Source organism: Pterocles gutturalis, unplaced genomic scaffold, assembly GCF_000699245.1.
Source record: "Pterocles gutturalis isolate BGI_N339 unplaced genomic scaffold, ASM69924v1 scaffold16777, whole genome shotgun sequence".
NCBI lineage: Eukaryota > Metazoa > Chordata > Aves > Pterocliformes > Pteroclidae > Pterocles > Pterocles gutturalis.
Genome location: NW_010115734.1, coordinates 1 through 18,702, shown reverse-complemented (window position 1 = coordinate 18,702; position 18,702 = coordinate 1). Strand labels below are relative to the sequence as shown.

The window sequence follows — 18,702 nt, the reverse complement described above, 5'->3', positions numbered from 1 at the left end:
TTGAAAAGTAGCCAGGTAACAAATAACTATCAAAAGATACATACATCAGGAAATTCCAATAAACCTATATCCTATACTCAGCATACTCTGGGATTCAGACTGTTACTTTAATTTTAAATAGTCTTCAATATTGTCTATCTAACTGGGCAATATAATGCTTGACAATGACAAACTGTAATATGAAGTTATAATGTTAACCCCATGGTTCATTATGAGCATTGTCATGCTATGCTATGGTTCATATAAATTAGTTATTTCTTTCATGAATCAGATCCAACCTAGTGCAAATCTACACAATTTTATGGAAATTCTAACATGATCTGGCCACTTACACAAAAAATGTAAACAACTGTAGCTATCTGAAATCATTCATAGAGGTCCTTTTGATGCCTGCAAATACCTGCTTGCAAAACCGGGAGATCTACTATAGCAACATTTGGAAACCTGCAAGGCTGAAGGTAAGATCTTACCATTACTTCACGGTAATTTCATTATGCCAACATCACCACTAAAATAAGCATCTCTAATTGCTTGTTCCCACCCCCTCCTTTTAGTTCCTGGTGTTTCTTCTCTTGGGCAAGTACAGACACCCACACAGCCAAGTTGAAACAGATCGTGAATTTTAACCTGAAATACTTTATTGATTAGTTCACTGGATGGCTGCTAAACACAAGTTCTAATGGAAGAGAAGAGATGACACAGGGGTGAGAATTAGGGGCCAGTGACGGAAAAAAGGGCAGCCTGCTTCTTTGGGGAGTAGTGCCAGCTTATACAACAAATATCTGCATATTCCACCTATGAAATTCAGTGTTAGACTGGCAACAAGGCAGGGAGAATAGGAGCCAGCCAGATCGATGGCTGCTGAGAGACATGACTGAAGAGTTTCTGACAATATTACACTGTTGGAAAGAGCTCTCTTTTATTGTAACCAAAATTTTGAGTGTAGCCAAAATTTTCAGTGTAAGCAAGCTTATTCCGAGAAAACTTGAAAACTTAATGTGAACACGAGACATAAAAGGAAGTTTTGATAGTGAATTTTTCAACGTACTCTGTTTGTAATGTTTTCAGAGAGGATAGGTCTTATTTTTCTGTTCCAAAATCATTGTTTCTTATATGCAACATACTAAACATAACAACAATTTTAACCATACAATGTCATATTTCTAGTATTTATTTTCTTTTTTTTTTTTGGAAAGTGACCATTTTTCAGGAAGTGTTGCAATCTTTGTTTTTATTCTGAATTAGAATAAAACCAAGTTTTTAAATTGTGAAATTCTCTGGGAAATCCAAACCTGATTCTTGCACCTCCCTCTGACAACTATGCAGTTCAATACAGAAGAGGCACAGTCACTGCTGTGAGATTTTTGCAGACCTGTAAGGTTCGTGAGCTCCTGTATCAGCTTTAATTTGACCATATTCACTTTGATCAATCAGGCTTCACTCACACTGCAGTATTTTAGCTGCCACCAAACAGTAGTGATAAAATCAGTAAATTCTGACCAATGTGCTGCAGCCATCTCAGGGTATCGTTAGGCTTCAATCTTGTGCTTCAGCATAGCAACATATTTAAGCAGTCTTAGCAGAATATACATTTATCTCCTACAAGCTTTATTAAATTCAAATCTGCTCACACATAGCGACAGCCTTTATAAGCAGCTTTGATCATTTAAGTGTCAATGCAGCTTGGCAAAGGGAATCACAAGCAGCTTAAAAAAATGTAAGCCAATGACCTTAGACTCTCAACTTGTTGATAAAGGAAAATTTTCCAGGTCCTCCCTCTGACTATGATTAATGGATGCTTTCGAGTGGACCAGTCCTGACAATCCAATTACAGCAACACTCAGCTTAAAGGTATAATTTATGTGCCCCAGACACCGAAAAACATGGCTTTGGAGAAATGGAGACAATGAAGCATTACCATTTAGAATAAACTCAATATACTATTAATTTCATCCTTGACAGTTTAGGTTCCCTTTCATTTGTTATTTGATTTCAATTTCTACACCTTTCCAGATTGTGACAGAGCAACCAGAATTGCCATAAAAATTTAATAGCTTTTAAAACATAAAAAATAGATGCACTTACATTAGATTTTTTTTTAAATTATTTTTCAACCACTTTGAATTAAATTGACTGGACTTTTCAAAGTACCCACAAAGCTTCAGAACACATCTGACTTAGAGAACCAATGCCAGTGTGATTTGTGATTCCAACTGATTTAGGGACTGAATAAATCAGCCTCAGGATATATGCATTAAATGCATAGCATAAAAATATTTTAAATTACTTTTTAATGTACTTCTCAATGCTTGAAATAACTTTGGGAGTGGTAACTGCTCTGATTAACTAGCTCACAGTATCAGATATAGTTGTATTGCAACTGATTCTAAACAAGTAACTAACGAAAAGAACATAATTGACCTCACTCATGGAGACAGATAAAAGTCTATTTATGTCATTGTGATTGTCAGTAACGAAGAAACCCATGTATGGATAGAGTATCTTCACGCTGTGAGACGTGCTGTGTTCCGCAGCAGACAGAGCTTTGTTATACACTTTCATATCTGAATGGCCAAAGTACTAGGTCGCATAGAAGAGAATAAAGGAAAATCACTGAAGAACATTTTTTAAATTGATGGTTAAACTTCCAAGATACTTCTTCCAGTCACTGATGGTATTTTCCATTTACATGTTATCTAATCTGCAAGCATATTCCACAGAATTTTCTTAGGTAAAATTCCAGTAAACACCTGTGAAAGTCCAGACTAAATGACAATGTCAGGATTTAGGCTTTACATCATAAGGCAATTGGAAAAGGTCCTGTATTTCATATTGCACTGGGCACAATGACAATGCTTGAAATGTAATATAATATTAAGACCTACACCGGTAAAAGATATTTAAAAAATTTTTTTTGTAAGCACATTTGGTATTTTAAAGAAAACTTACCTTTATAGAAATTACGCTCAGAAATCAGGCAGTATCTCCCATCCCGAACAAAAAAGGCATTGACTATTACATCCAATAAGGATTTATATTCTATGCATCCAGCTAGTGTATCCAACACAAATTTTTCTTCTGTCACATTAAGTGTCTATAATAGAGATACAAAATTAATAATGATTAATGTGTTCTGGGAAGACAATGTTAGTTGTATACAAAAAGAAGTACAATCATTTTTAAGTAATTTGAAAACATGAACAATGAACAGCAATGCCTTTGGTAGGGCTGATGCACTTCTACTACTATCAAATATGGGCAGTCCGAACAAATTAATTGCCCTTGTTAAGTAAAATGTAACCTTCCCCAGTGTTAAACTTCCAGTTTATCTGCTGACATACACATTTATTTAAAATGCCTTGATGTGTGAATGTCAATAGTTAATGCAAAGAAAATCTGAAGTCTCTGAGCTATGAGCAATGATTAACTTAGCCAGCAGTACAAGAAAGTTTCAGTAAGAGTCTGCTTTTCCAGTAGGAAACCTGTTCTTTGCAGGTGAAGTCTGTGCTACCTGGGGAGACTAATCGAGGGGAGAAGCTGAGGAGGGATTATGGAAAAGATTCTTAACTGATACTGTAACCTAATATTGGAGAATATTGCTATTTTAAACTAAACCTGTGAAGTGCCAGGATTCTTGTTAATGCAGACTATGTGTTTCTTATTTAGCTGTGCTCTCGGTCACTCACAATTGTCATGTAATACCAAAAAAGAACAGAAAGAAGGAGTGTCCGATGCTCACTGCACGCTGTTTGGATCCTACATCATGATCCCTTTAAAAATCTGAGTGCTCCTGAACTTTACATGGTTTCACTCATAATAAATAACCTATTAAATATCTGTTACTACATGAGATAAACTTCTAGTATGACCCATCTTTAAACATTGCAATAAAATCTGAAAACATTTTGTTATTATCTGAACTGAAAAGGGACAGCCACACTATGACAAAATGACAAACAATGATGAGTCTTTGACTTAAGGAGGTTAGCCAAGAAGCCAACAAAAGAGCTAAGTGCATCTTCTGAAAACATGCAGCCCACATTTGATATATGACCTCTCCCAGAGCTCTGTGATGTGGGAACAATTGACCCTCAATAATTTGTAAGATCAGAGGTTCACCTTGCCTAGTAGGCTATCTGGTAGCATCTTGATTGTTTCATTTCCCTAATGTGATTAATTTCTAGTTTAAAGGTATTATTAGAGGCTACTGGAAGGAACTAGGTGAGTATTCTGATGTATGACTCTACGTAGGGCTTTGAGACTGAGAAAATACAAGGCAAAACTTTAAAATTACAGTTCTAATTTTTGAATGTAAAAGATGATGCAGAAGCATTCCAAGTATATTTTCTCAGGTTGTCATTCAGAGTAAGCATAATTATTTTTCACTGCTCCTGCTCAAAAGCCAGGTTCCATTCATTCCAGTTTGTGCATCATCACTAGAAAAAAAATTAGTGCCTCCATGTAATTCTCTCCATATCCATATATGTTTATATACGCATTTACATATACACATGTATGCAGGCAAAATTACACCTACACACACCCTTGTAATTTCTTTACTGCCTGAGATTACACTAATGCATCTGACTACCTCTCTAGCAGAACTGTAATAGACAATATAACGAATGATACACGCACAGAAACAGAATCGAGCTCAGCTTGTGGTTTTTAGATCCTTAAGGCTAATAATAGTTAAAATGATAGAAAAGCTTTATTTCTATAACTGAAGTAATCAGATATGACTCAGAGTGTATTCTGTGACCCAGATATGCTCGGTAAGAAGAAACAGACTAATCACTACATGGAGACATGGAAGCTTCAAGTCTGTTGGGCAGCACCAGAGACTGAACATGAATAAGCAGGATATCACCCACATCCTTCATCAGGGCTTTAGAGAAAGAAGAACCAACAGGTTGTGGTTGAGATGGGAGAAAGATAAAGGGGAATGCATTTGGGAAAAATGGAGCCAACTAGAATGAGGTGGCAAAGGAGGAGCACAGAGGAAGGAGTAAAAAGGAAGGTAGGGGAAAAAGGAGATACAGGTGGCTTAGATGGAGGATGGACACAGATGGAAGGGCAGAGGAAAGACACCGAACACATCTGAAAATATATAAAAAAAAAAAAAATTGATGGGAATCACAGACTCTATCTTGCTAAGCACTAAGAATTCTTGTGAGGTACACAGTCTGTTCAAATGTACCTTTTCTGGATTAATATTTATGGAAGTTCTTTGACAAAACTTACAAAGAAAATCCAGAAATCTAACTCCCCACTAAATGCTCAAATATATATCCCATATTTGATATGAGATATCACAAAATTCACAAAAGGCAAAACCAAACCTAAATACCTCAGTGGCCAAGTGAGAGAGGACAACATAGTTCCAGTAAAAGTAGGATGGTGATATTTTGAATCTAAACCAATTGTTCCCTTTGAACGAATTCTGTTGTTCACAAACAGATCAATTTGCAGACAACCGTAGCTCTGATAATAAACAGAAAGTCCATAGTAAAATGGGACAAGCCCATTGGAAACAAGCCCAATGAAAACTCTCATAACTATCTCCACTAGAAAGATGGACTATAAACTGTTTCCAAGACCTTTACTTAGTTAGAATCTTTGCATTCACCTCCTGAGTACTTTGATATATTGTACATGTATGAAGTGCTACAACAAACAAGAGCTTCTCAAATGTACTTTGGACAGATGACCAAAAGTAGATAAACAGATAACAAGATGACAGCAGTGCCCAAATAATACCTCCTATACAGTTTAGACTACAACATAAAAATGCAACTGTGCCCCAGAACATCAGTACTGACAGGTAATTCTGTGGCCCACAGGCCAAAAAGTCCTGTCATGAAATATCCACTGAATCTGCTTTCAAGTACAAATGGTACTAAATGTTCCATTTCTACACATAAAAATTTTGAATAGTTAAGCTGCCTGCAGCTGTGTCATCTAAGGAAGTGATCTCATCAGAACTCAAACTAAACAAGACTGGGCAGGATGAGGGCTTGGATAAGAAATCTCAAAGGTGAGCCAGTTGTTGGTTAAGTCCTGCTGATAAACTAGTGCATCAAAAACTGAGCCCATGCTTTAGAACAGTTAGGATACTCTCTACATAGAAAGTGCATTGTGTCCTTAACAAAATTCATCAGGATATTTATAATTTATCTGTACATCTGAAATCATAAATGCTTTTGGAAAGTAATACGTTGTGTAGGTGTAATTTCTAGCACTAATTCCTCAGTGCATTCTTTCTGTGTGGCTTTATATTGCATTTTATGTCAGTGTGATGTATTGCAGAAGTGGGTCAAATGATCTTGAAACAGTACAACATGATGACAGATTGTACATTCATAGCACCTTTTGTATGAGGTTCTGAAAACACTTTAAAAACATTAATTGGATTTAATGAGATTCCTTATGGCTAGTATTATTTTGGAAATGCAGGAACTACAGTATGGAGCAGATAAGAGATTTACCCCAGATGGCACACTAAGTCCCTGGTGGCAACAAAAATGACTGAATGCTGATTTGTGAGCTTTTGTTCTCTCCATTAGACCACCTTTGTGCCTTTTCAAGTATACTTTAGCTCATGTATTTCTCTGAAACAAATAGCAGTTAGCTATGTTTGCAAGAACGTTGTGTGAGTCCTTCAGCATGAGGAAGGCCAGATAATTTACAGGTGAAAGTAACATATGCAGCTGTCATCTTCTGTTGCACCAAATACTGGAATTTATGAGAAGACAGAATAGATCTTGAACAATATGCCTATTCTGTGCTCAGGAAACAACCTCTCTATCTTTTACATTACAGCTTATTATTTATTTTGTTGTGTAAAGCATAGTAAGTTTACTGTAGATGAATACTGGATGGTCCTATATTTTTTAAATTTTGGAAGCCTATATGGTACTGTGTTGAGTAATGGCTGCACCAAATATAAGTAAAATACAGTTGTGTGTGTTCACAATGTCATTCCCATACAAATATCTGAAAGTGTTCTCTCTATGGCATTGAATTTCAGCTTTTTCTGATTCCCAAGTGTTTAAGCTGTAAAAGAATGATCCTGTCTGAAATTATCCTGAATGACCCCGTGAAAAAGATGCAACTCTTGTCTGAATATGTGCTGATTGGTGTTATCTCCCCCTTTTGATAAATCCCTAATGCCCTTAGCCTGCTTCCATGGACGTATTTTCCTTGCTTCCTGACACTTAGCCGTAGCTGGGAACCAGTCAAGTTTATTCAAGGAGAGAAGAGACTCTATAAGAAAACTTAAGTATAGGACATCGTACACAAACAACTTTCAACATCTCTTAGTACAAGAAATAGCTGAACTAAACGGAGAAATGTCTGCAAAAAGCAAGTGTTGGCACTGTGGGTGTATGGCAATAAGGATGGTTACAATGGGACCTGTTTAAGGTCAAGAGAGATCAGAAAAGGATGGTAAGGAGAGAAAGAAAAGCTCTTGTTTCTGGAGAGAAGAAAGGGAAGGAACACCAGCCATGCCCTGTTTGAGACTTCTCAGGATAAGGAGTTAGTTTAAGGTGAAACAAATATTTTAGAAAGAAGATAATATACGATAAAAAGATGAAATAGAATCATAGAATAGAATAGAATCATTAAGGTTGGAGAAGACCTCAAGGATCATCAAGTCCAACCATCAACCCACACCACCTAACTCACTAAACCATGTGCCTAAGCACCATGTCTACACGTTTCTTGAACACCTCCAGGGATGGTGACTCCGCCACTTCCCTGGGCAGCCTGAAGTTGATGATTGAATTACGCTGTCAAAATAAACATGAGAAAGCATTTTGCAGGGAGACTTTTGGGGGGGATGAAGTGTGATCTGTGTGCCAAGCATAAACCCAAGACTTTGAGCTGCTCCCCAGCTTGACGTGGCTGCAGATTTCAGGTAGTTGTAGAGAGTGATAAGGTCTCCTCTCAGCCTCCTCTTCTCTAAACTAAACAACCCCAGCTCCCTCAGCTGCTCCTCATAAGACGTGCTCCAGACCCTTCACCAGCTTTGTTGCCCTTCTCTGGACCTGCTCCAGCACCTCAATGTCCTTCTTATGATGAGGGGCCCAAAACTGAACACGGTATTAGAGGTGCAGGTCACCAGTGCCAAGTACAGGGGCACAATCACTTCCCTAGTCCTGCTGGCCACGCTATTTCTGATGCAGGCCAGGATGCTGTTGGCCTTCTCGGCCACCCGGAGGCACACTGCTGGCTCATGTTCATCCGGCTGTCGACCAGCACTCCTAGGTCCCTCTCTGCTGGGCAGCTTTCCAGCCACTCTCCCCCGAGCCTGTAGTGTTGTAGGGGGTTGTTGTGACCAAAGTGCAGGACCCGGCACTTGGCTTTATTGAACCTCATACAAATGGCCTCAGACACCGGTCCAGCCTGTCCAGAACCCTCTGCAAAGCCTCCCTACCCTCAAGGAGATCAACACATCCGCTCAATTTGGTATCATCTGCAATCTGACTGAGGGAGCACTCAATCCCCTCATCCAGGTCATCGATAAAGATGTTAAACAGGACAGGCCCCAAAACCGATCCCTGGGGAACACCACTGGTGACCGGCCGACACCTGGACCTAACTCCGTTCACCACGACTCTCTGGGCTCGGCCATCCAGCCAGTTTTTTATGCAGCAATAATAGAAATAGATTTCACCACCTTAGAGAACTGACTAATAGCATGCACCAAACCTATCTACTTCTAGGCAGAGCATGCACATTTTACAGATGCAGTCTGATTAATTTCTAGTGTTTCAGATATCAGTGCTAGTCCTCTCCAAGGGTCTAATCAAAATGCTGTGGAAATTAAAGAAAATATTCCTATTGACTTCACTGGGTTTTGAACCAGTCACCAGCACCCTGTTTCCCTCTGAAGTCAGTGAAAATGTTTCCAGTAATTTCAATGGGGGATAAACCCTGGGATTGTAGGATGTAAGCAGCAGAATGTCTTGCTTCTACTATTTACAGTCTATGTTGCAGTCAGAAGCCAGTATTTTCACCTTGAAGAGGTACAGTTAAAGTTATTTTCCCTTGTACTTAATTAAATCATATGAGCAGGACATTGCAGAAAAATCAGATTCCATCCTTTCCTTAGAAAGATCCTAATCCGCATTTATGCTGGTAAGTAATAGTACAAATTAGACTTGTATAATTTAGTAGGATATTTTTCACCTCATGTATCAAAATAATCTTGCATTATGTTATTTGCATATTTAAAACTAAATCTATGACTTCTGACATTTGGGGATTTTACTCACAGTTGAGTGGGCATGTGTGAGACACACAGCTGAACCAACACAAATGGAACTATGAAGAGTTATGCCAAATTACACCATGTTCTTGCAAAATGGAAAGCTCATAAACAGGTTCATCTTGCTATCAGCATGGGAGGGATAAAGGAGTAAAACAGTGAAGTTGGGGTGGGAGCTCTGATTTTACAGAAGTAAGCTTTTCAGTAGATGGGATTTATAAAGATCAGTATGATGGGTCTGATCCTACAACTCTAATTGAAGCAGATAAATCCACTGAAAATAAAGTTATTTGCATAGAGAAAGACAGAAACATTGCTTGGTAACTTCTGTGTTAAAATCTGTCTCTTGTTATCATAGCAAAAGCTTGATTCTAACAGTCACAAGGAAGAAAAAGTGCCTGGGATGCTTCAGTCAAGTACAAAACTTAATCTTTTTTTTTTTTTTTTTTTCCCCAAATGAACAGATGTGGTCGATTTCTACAAATGGTCTGATGAAATTATATCCTTACGTACAATATACACTGGATGAAGGATCACTCTGGTCATGGATCATTTTTGATAGATTTAATTGAAGAATACTTAATAAAAAGAAGGGGGTTTAGTACGTGAGAACGAAGATATTATCTGGAGGGCATCAGTCCGATGAAAGGAGTATTAAAAAGCATTTAGGAAGATTAACAAGGACAAGTAGTCTGGCATTCAAATGAAGAACAATAGAAACAGAGATGTAAATTTGAATGTGATTACTAATAATTTAAAGAACTGAGACAGACTTAAAGAATTATTTTAAGTTAATGTATTATTCAGGATAATTCAAATTGAATTCTGTTTTAATAGCAACAAGGTCACAACGCAGAAGCAAAAGCATTTATCTGCACTTATTTGTTTTCAGGAGGTTTGAGGGACAAAATATGATTCTTCATCACTGAATGTGAAGGCTTGTTTGTTGCAACTAGGAATCACCCATCATATTACTAATGAACCTATGTTCTTATTGAAAAATATTTGCAGTGAAAAACAAGTCCAATGTTATGTTATAAACATCATAACTTACAATACAATAAACATGAAGACTGTAAATAACTGACTTACAGTCAAAGTGTAGTTTTCTTCCTGGAAGAAAGTGAGTCTGATCATTCACTAAGAACAAGAAATAGAAATTATTTTTATGATGCAAAGAAATAAAATGTATGGAGTTTAACACAGGATCACCTCTAGATTAATTTTGATCATAACATTCTAATTAGAGGAAACCACGTTATTTATCTCTTACTATTCAAGAATTAAAAATCCTTACCATATTTCACAGGAGGCTAATAATCAGTGAGTTTTGCCAACTCGACTTGTATATAGAAGCATTTGTTCCTGCTCCAGCAGGGGGATTGGACTAGATGATCTTTCGAGGTCCCTTACAATCTCTAACACTCTGTGATTCTGTGAGTTGAGAGATAGGAACCAAGACTGGAATGTGCCTTTCTCTCTTGATTCCTGAGTGGCCTTGCAGAGATGATGTTATCTCTTAACACCTTGGTTTTAAACACTATTAACTACCTGACAATCAGGCACTTTATTTATACATTTCCATCACACAAAAAGAAGATTCTATCTTTATACATACACTGGGTCAGACAGACCTGAACTACTGCCAAAGTAATGGTTTGCATCTACTGTTTAAAATTCACGTCCTATTCCTTTAGTACTAATTGTCTCATTCTCTATCTGTGAAAAAGAAAGTGATATCCCAACGTTTATTGGATGTGTTATCTACTTGACCTACCTCAATTATAGAGGGGTGCTTTTTCAAAGCAGTACACCAGGATTAGATGTGTGGCTGTTGTTACTGTAAATGGACAGTGTAAAGCTAAATCCCACATATAGCTAGAAAAACATAACTCTTGACAGCAGTATCCAATGCCATCACTTCTCTATAAATAAAGATGGCCAGCTACTTATCTAATTTTCACCACTATCTGTATGGAGTAATGCTTCTGACTTCGGGCAGTCAGTCTCTCTGGAATACTCTTGGAAGCAGACTGTACACCCAAATGTTTTCCAAACAGATTTCTATCTCGAAGCTTGAAACAAGATTTCTTACAATTAGAGAATATGTTCAGATGGGAACACTGATACTTAAAACAAAATTATAAAGATGCATTAAGAAATAAAAATAATAACAATCAAGAGGTTGCTTCTGTTGCTGTTGAAGTTAATGGATACCATCCTATGTTATTCAAGAGGAACAAAATGAAAGTAGCTCACATGGTCTGATACAAGGAATGAATATTTGATAGAAAGTTGGTAAATTTTCAGTTTTTTAACTAGCTGTTTGGAAGTAGTAAGTATTTGCAAATCAAATACAAGGAAACAGGTAGGGATGTATTTTCAAAATAGCACACAGGCGTCAAGCAATGCCTTACAGATTTGGCCTTTTGGTTTTCTTATAGAAAATCCATGTACATTTTGCCAAGTGAAAAATATTCATTTGCATGTGTTTTGTGTGAATTTATACTGTAGCAGTAACCTTCTCTGAAGATTCCATGTGCCCTTACCAGTCCAGCCCAGGGCAAGCAGAGCTTTTGCTATGATACAGGATGAGACTGCGATAAACCACACTGGGTCACTCTGGGACCTCAAACTGATAGAACAGAGTCCATCTCACTTGTCTTCTCTGTGACATCTGCCTCTTGTGGGCTTCAGTTTGAAGAGAGACAGAGATTTATGATTTGATTTAGGTACAGTAGGGACTGGAACTGAACGTGCAAGAACTTTGAGGTGAGCAGAACAAAATCAAAGAGGTGAGCTGGACTTGCTGGACAGTAACAATAGCACTGGAATCAACAACTTGAAACGGAACTGGGACAGGTTAAATGAAGAGACCTGAGCAAGTAAGTTTGAGGGTCAGTAAGAGAAAGGACTGGGATAGAAAGATGATAGAGCTTAGAAAACAACACAGTTTATCTTTCTCTTCCAATGCATTTGACTAGCAGAGTATTCCAAACCTCTACAGTAACAGCTATTTCCCAACCATTGTGAACTGCCAAAACGTAAAAATCTCTACACAGTCTTTATGAAAGAGCAAAATATAGTATTATTATTTCATACAATCATGTATTTTGGGATTTGTTTTAATTATTTATCTAACCTTTCATGTAAGCAAAATAAGAGCATCTAGAGATTAAGGATAAAGTCTTGCTGAAGAGTTATTGCACAAACCTCTTGACTGCGTCACCTTTGCAGCAGCACAGTGAAACCAAAAGAAATGGTGTGTTGGATTTTGAGAAGAATATTCAACAAAGACCAATTCTATACTTAGCAAAATATCTAATATCAAAATCTACCATTACTTTTTGCTATCATTTGCAGAGCAAGTTATTCACAGTGGCTAGTATATTTTCACCCTATGGCTTTGACCTTTTGGATTTTATGCCTCTTTCTTTTTATATATATTCATATTGTAAATTCCTTCCTTTTAACATAGATTTGCTTGTCCACTTTCACTTCTTTTCCTGTGCCTTTGCCAGACATTTTTACTGCTTTAATTTGCAAGAATTCCCGCAAGAATGGTCTTATGCCCCTGGTAGATGGTTGACAGGGATACTTTGATCAAGACAGATTGTGCCTTCCAGACTCACACCCTTAGGACTAAATCCGACTTCCTTTCATAACATATTCACATTTATCATGTATACAAATAAGAACCCTAAACTACAATCTAAAGTGCTGGCCTCTCTCTGTGACATTTCCTTGTTGTTGTTGTCAGCTTAATTTCAACTATGCTAAAACAAAACTTCAGTACTCTCTTGCTACTTCTTTTCTCAGTTATTGGTACTATTGCCATCATGCCTGTCAAGCAAGCCCATAACTTAGGAGGTAATTTTTCACGTAAACTGTTCTCCAGGATATCATAACCAGTCTACGTGCACATCTTCTTCACTCTTTTTGAACAGTAGGTTTCAAGTAGTATTTACCTATCACTTCATAGCTAAAAATCTAAGGTAGTGTCTCAAAATGTTCTATTTTATTGTAATAAATATCTCTATCCTATGTTTAAGTAATCCAATATTTCCCTAGCAAATCAACTATTTGGAATGCTATCATTAGACCGTTCTGCTAGTCCACTGTTTTGACCCCCTTACTCCACCTAGCATCTCACAGTTGATTGCAGCACGTAAAATGAAAGCTGCCTGTCTTTGCTATCAAGATGCTTCACAACTATGTTCCATTCTACCTGTTATCTCTTATTTACTGATGTCATCCCCCATTTCTGATCAGCCAAGGATGTCCATCACTTTGTTTCATTTATTAGATTACAAACAAGTCATTTTATTTACTTTCGATCAGCTCCTACAAACATATTGTTCTTCGAAACTTACTTCATTCTGACTGAGATTTTTGCTCTGCAAAATGTCCTTTGCTATCTGGTCCTTGCAGTTCAGGTGAGAATGTGTGGCTGCCGGAGGTACTTATCTCCAGGATCTGGCACTTGGCAATACTGGCATCCGTAGTGGCTCTCGCAGCCTGGCAGAGACACTACTAGGGTGCTGAACTCCCTTCAATATATTCTAAAATGACCTGTGCATGCTGTCTTTTTATTTTGAGAGACATATCCTAGCCCAAAATTGTTGATTTCATCAGGAACAATCACAAACAGCAGGACAATAGCCTAACAAGCATATTTTATGTAGGTCATCAACAGGTTATCAAAGAACTAAACAAGACATCTCAGGTATCATCAGAAAAGGACACAAAGACTATAAAACATCCAAATACAATAAAGGTATATAATATGAATGAAACACACAGTGTTGATAATCACTAGAATCTGATTGTACTTTTAGGGAATGGAAAACTAACTAACCAATTAGAAAAGTGTAATAGACTAGAAGATAGTAACCTGTGCACAAGTCAAGTCTGATACACTGCATACCTAAGTAAATAAATAAATGAGAGCTGTGTCTTGCAATTATTTAGATTTGTGCTCTTGGAACCTGACCCTCCTGATTTTTGTCTGGTCATCAGTACACAACACTAAGTTTGCTATTTGTCATGCTGCCAGCATGAGACATACAGGGTTGAATCTAGTCTGTGATTTAAAGTGATTGCGTTAATCAGGATACAAACTCGAGGAAATTTCTGCATGGGTCAGTTAATATTGGCTAATTGGTAACCGGCTAAGCCTGGAAATCATGTGTACAAAAATGCTACAACATTTCTAGGATCATACGCTTATTATGAAATAGAAAAGTGACGTGAATTTTCCATGATGAATTATAATCACCCATTTGGTACTGAAACAAAGCTGAATTTTATTTAAAGATGGATCATAATTTTTACTTTCTTGGATAAATTCACAGCAAAAATATTATGTGGTAAGTGAGCTGGAACTATCCCAGAGAAAGATTTCTGCCTCATTTTTGGCATAAGCTGTCCTCCCTGTTCTTCTCCTTTTTAAAGGGTTTGTTATGAAACTTAAGTTTCATGTTTCTCTAATGGAGTTACAGCTTCTTTTGTCTCTGCATCACCTTTCCTGAGCTGAAGAACAATGATTTAAATATTAATTTTCACAAATATTTTGGCAGCAGTGGCAGATGAATTTACCTGCTCTCTGCTTAGTGAAAAATTATTATTTTGAAACTGGATCAGTTCCCTGATGTAATTCAGCATATGAATGCACAGAGTTATGCCAGTACTACAAGGCAAGAGGGCAGTGGCAGAAAGGAGGGGCCTCAGTGGAAACTGTTTAAGAAAGCAAGCACCCAAGAAATGTGCATGGATCCACTGCCTCAGCCTCCGATTTTTGTATCACACCCCATAGTTTTATATTCTTGTGGTCATTTGTGTTTATGCAAAATCAACGTGAAAGACTATCTAACTGGAACAGCAGTGTTTTAGACATTGTCAGAAGTGGAAAAGAGCACTTGAGCTCCATGGCAGTGTGGAATCAGGGCTCTGGTGATGTAATTTGATAACATATGGCATGCACAGGTAATAGCAGTCTAAACAATGTTACCGTCTTCCCTTACTGATTTTCTAAAGCTGATTCAATCCAGTAGTTGCATCAGCACAAGTCAGGGTGGCATTGAGGCCAAAGAGATGGTGACTGCTTCAGGCAGTATAGCTACTTATTGGCAAATCTTGGTCTGGTTACTTGCAGTATTAGATTAAAATCAGGTAGCTGATTTAATGTCACTTGCCTTTTATCCCACTATTCTGATGGCCACTTATGTCCTCAAAGCAAGAATTCCTGATCCTGTGAGTCAGCTTCTGAACTGCATTGGTATATACAAAACGGGTGCTGCTGACAGAAACTTCCATTTGGAAGGAGGAAATGAGATAGGAAACTACAAAAAAGCTTAGTCAGGAGTGCAAGAGAAGCTTTTCCTATCCTTGTCAGATCCATTTTAGGAAGTTGTTGCTTTCCCCGTCTTTTGTTGCTCCCCAAGCAGTTATTCAATGCTTCTGATCTTTACTTCCTTGTTTTCTGGTGATAACTGTACGAAATTTGGACTTTAGTCATACATAAAAAGCGTCACTGTAAGAAAAATCTATGAAAGTTACAACACATTATAAAGCAGATATCTTTATGTTTAAAATCAGCAATTAAAACACAGTAGCTATGTAAGATGAACTGAAACTTAATATACCTGCAACATCTTAGCTGATTCATTCAAGAAATCCTCCACGCTCTGATTTTCAGGGTTAAATTTGTTAAGCTGTTGGACTATTATTGCAATATGCTTTCCATGGCTGACCATCTTCACCATGGAGAATCCTATAAATATAGTAAATCATTAATTTTTCATGCCTCCTTCAGTTGTAGCATAATGTATGTTGATAGGCTCATAAAGGAAATATATGGCAGTAATGTATAAGAGAACATTCAGGTCAAGCTTTCAAAATCTCAGTTACTCTGAACAGATAACAGAGAAATGAGAATACAGTACAAACATCAATAAAATGGAAGACTTAATTACATATTTCTTATTCTGCAAATGTCTCAAAAGATCCTTAGGATGATACCTGAAATAGTTTCTGTACCAGGTTATTTGATGAAATATAATTAAAGATTATACTAGAGAAAAGCATGAATTTTTGCATGTGTGCTCTTCCCAATGAGAAGCAAAATTTTAGTCTTAAATCTTATCACATGTTGCTATTAACAGCCTATGTTTCCAAAACAACAAAAAAATAGGAACAGAGAGGAATTATAAAGAAGCAATGAAACCGTGTCAGTCAGCAAGCTGGCTGGTGATCACAACACATCAGTAGTCTAGGCCACCGTCAAGGTTTTTCAAGGCAGAGCAGTTGGGTACTTTTTTTGCTTGATGCTTTGTGAAATGACTGGATTACATCTATCTCAAATGATGTCTTACCGGTATGTGTTAGAGTTTTCAGAACTGGATACCCAGATTTTAATGTTCACATGACAAGAACTAAAATTAATTTGTTTATACATATGCACACATTGTTGTTTATGAAGAACCAATGATAGTAATGATCAGGGCTGAAAGTCATTAATCTGGTTTATCAATGGGAAAAAACGAACACAGAAGTAATTTTCCATGGTGAAAATAAAAATATAATTTTGAAAATTGTTCTTGTATTTTGTATGTCATCATATTCTGATGTTAGAAAAGAACGCTCGATCAAGATGATTCATTCCCACTGTGGTAAGGATAATTAATTTATTGTTTTAAAAGGATATAATAACATTTCCAGATACAGTGGTTTTTTACTCTGCCTTTTGTCACTATCATACTCAAAAATAATAGTCTAAACAGCACTTTTAATTACTCAAACAGCTAAAAAAAAAGAGTTTGTCTGTGATTATGATCAATATAGGCTTTTAGTTACCTGATATGATCAAGACAAAATGCCCAATTAAAAAAAAAAAGTCCAGAAAAACAGAGATGAAACATGACAAGTGACGGCAAATATAAAAAAGAGGTACTGCTGTGTCGCTGTCACAGGGGGAATCACTGTTTCTCCACTCCTCTGTGAATCATGATCTGTTTCCTTCACCTGCCAAGGTTCTTTCACTCACAAGGGACTTTGGACAAGGGAGAGAGAAATACCTCTGTACTCATTCAGGCTGAATCATAATTCAGGCTCCAACAGCTCTACCAGTGACAATTATTTTTTCCTGTGGCATATTAGAAATAAGTTTGAGCTCTCATGCTCTGTATATGCTGATATTCACCCCTCCCCTTCAAATAACAATAATTAAAACAACAACAACAAAAAAAAGGAATATGAAAACTAAGACACACAGTAACACCCTGAGAATTCTGGACATACAGGGGTTCCTGTATGAACTTCACTTGTGACTGTATTTAAACAAACTTCTGTTATTATCATCTATGTTTTAAAACACGCACATCAGGAAGAAAATGCTTTGTGTTATGACCTGCACCTGTGTTCCCACACAGTCATTTAAGAGAATATTCTAATTGCTATGTAAAAAAAAAGAGATAAATTTATGCTATGTAGAAAATGGTAGAATTTTTCTTCTATTATCAGATATAGAATTTCAGTTACAGAAGGTAGGAATTTGACTCAGCCTTATTTTACAATGGAGCTTGGAGATATTTTGAAAGCAATTACACAGGATAAGACTGGCCACAATTGCAGGGATTGGTTTTGGTGACCTGAAAGATTCCTTCATGTTTTACATTTGCTTCTATGTTCCTAGCCTAGAAAGACTGTGACTGCATTTCCCCTGATGAAAGCTGTCCTTCTTAAAAAGAGGGCTGAACTAAGCCTCCCTGCAAAATTCAGTCAGAGCAAGTAGCTACTGCTCAAAATGGAAGAGGTGTTTCTCTCAGCTGTGTGCTAGAAAAAGAGCCACTGAATACAGGGTACAACTATCCCGATGGCTCCATCCTGCCATTCTCATTTACTCCGGACTTTTCTGCATCGCCGACTGTCACCTGAGCGGAGCAGAGAGCAGTTCTGGGCACAGGTCCCCTTTTCAGCAGGTTCCTCCCTTAAAGCCGCAAAACATCAGCTGGAAAACATTCATCCTGAGCAACTATAGCCTGGATCTTATGTTTATTTTAAATTTGCATGTATTTCAATGTTCAGCATACCTACTACACGTATTTTACTTGACACAGTTTTTCATCTAATATCTTGTGGAACTTTACAATTCAATATTCACTGTACAAAGCCTCCTGCAAACAAGCTGTATTCTATTAACCAGGTCGGTAAGCCAAAGGACACCAGGGCTGGCTACTTGCCCGAAATCCCAACAGTTAACGAAGACTCTGGGTGCAAAGCCCAACACTCCTGCCGGCAGCGTGCCCACTGCAGACAGCTGATCTTTTCTTCTGGATTTACAGGCACCGAATAAACGAGTGGAGCGGTTATAAGCCTGCCCAGCACACCAGACACACACCAAGAGCTCTCCCCGCGTTTGTTCCCGCAGG

General features: G+C 37.5%; 1 protein-coding gene across 1 annotated transcript in view; it reads right to left on the bottom strand.

Annotated features, from left to right (window-relative positions):
- Positions 1-16,029, bottom strand: part of CFAP99 (cilia and flagella associated protein 99) — a gene marked incomplete at its 3' end in the record, with an annotated part of 56,592 nt that extends 40,563 nt beyond the window's left edge. Inside the window, exons 1-3 of the mRNA XM_010075293.1 lie at positions 15,919-16,029; positions 2,950-3,094; positions 4-26 (exon numbers count right to left, since the gene is read on the bottom strand). Of these exons, the coding sequence (XP_010073595.1) occupies positions 4-26; positions 2,950-3,094; positions 15,919-16,029 (279 nt within the window). The remainder of the gene's footprint in view (positions 1-3; positions 27-2,949; positions 3,095-15,918) is intronic.
- Positions 16,030-18,702: the final 2,673 nt, after the last annotated feature.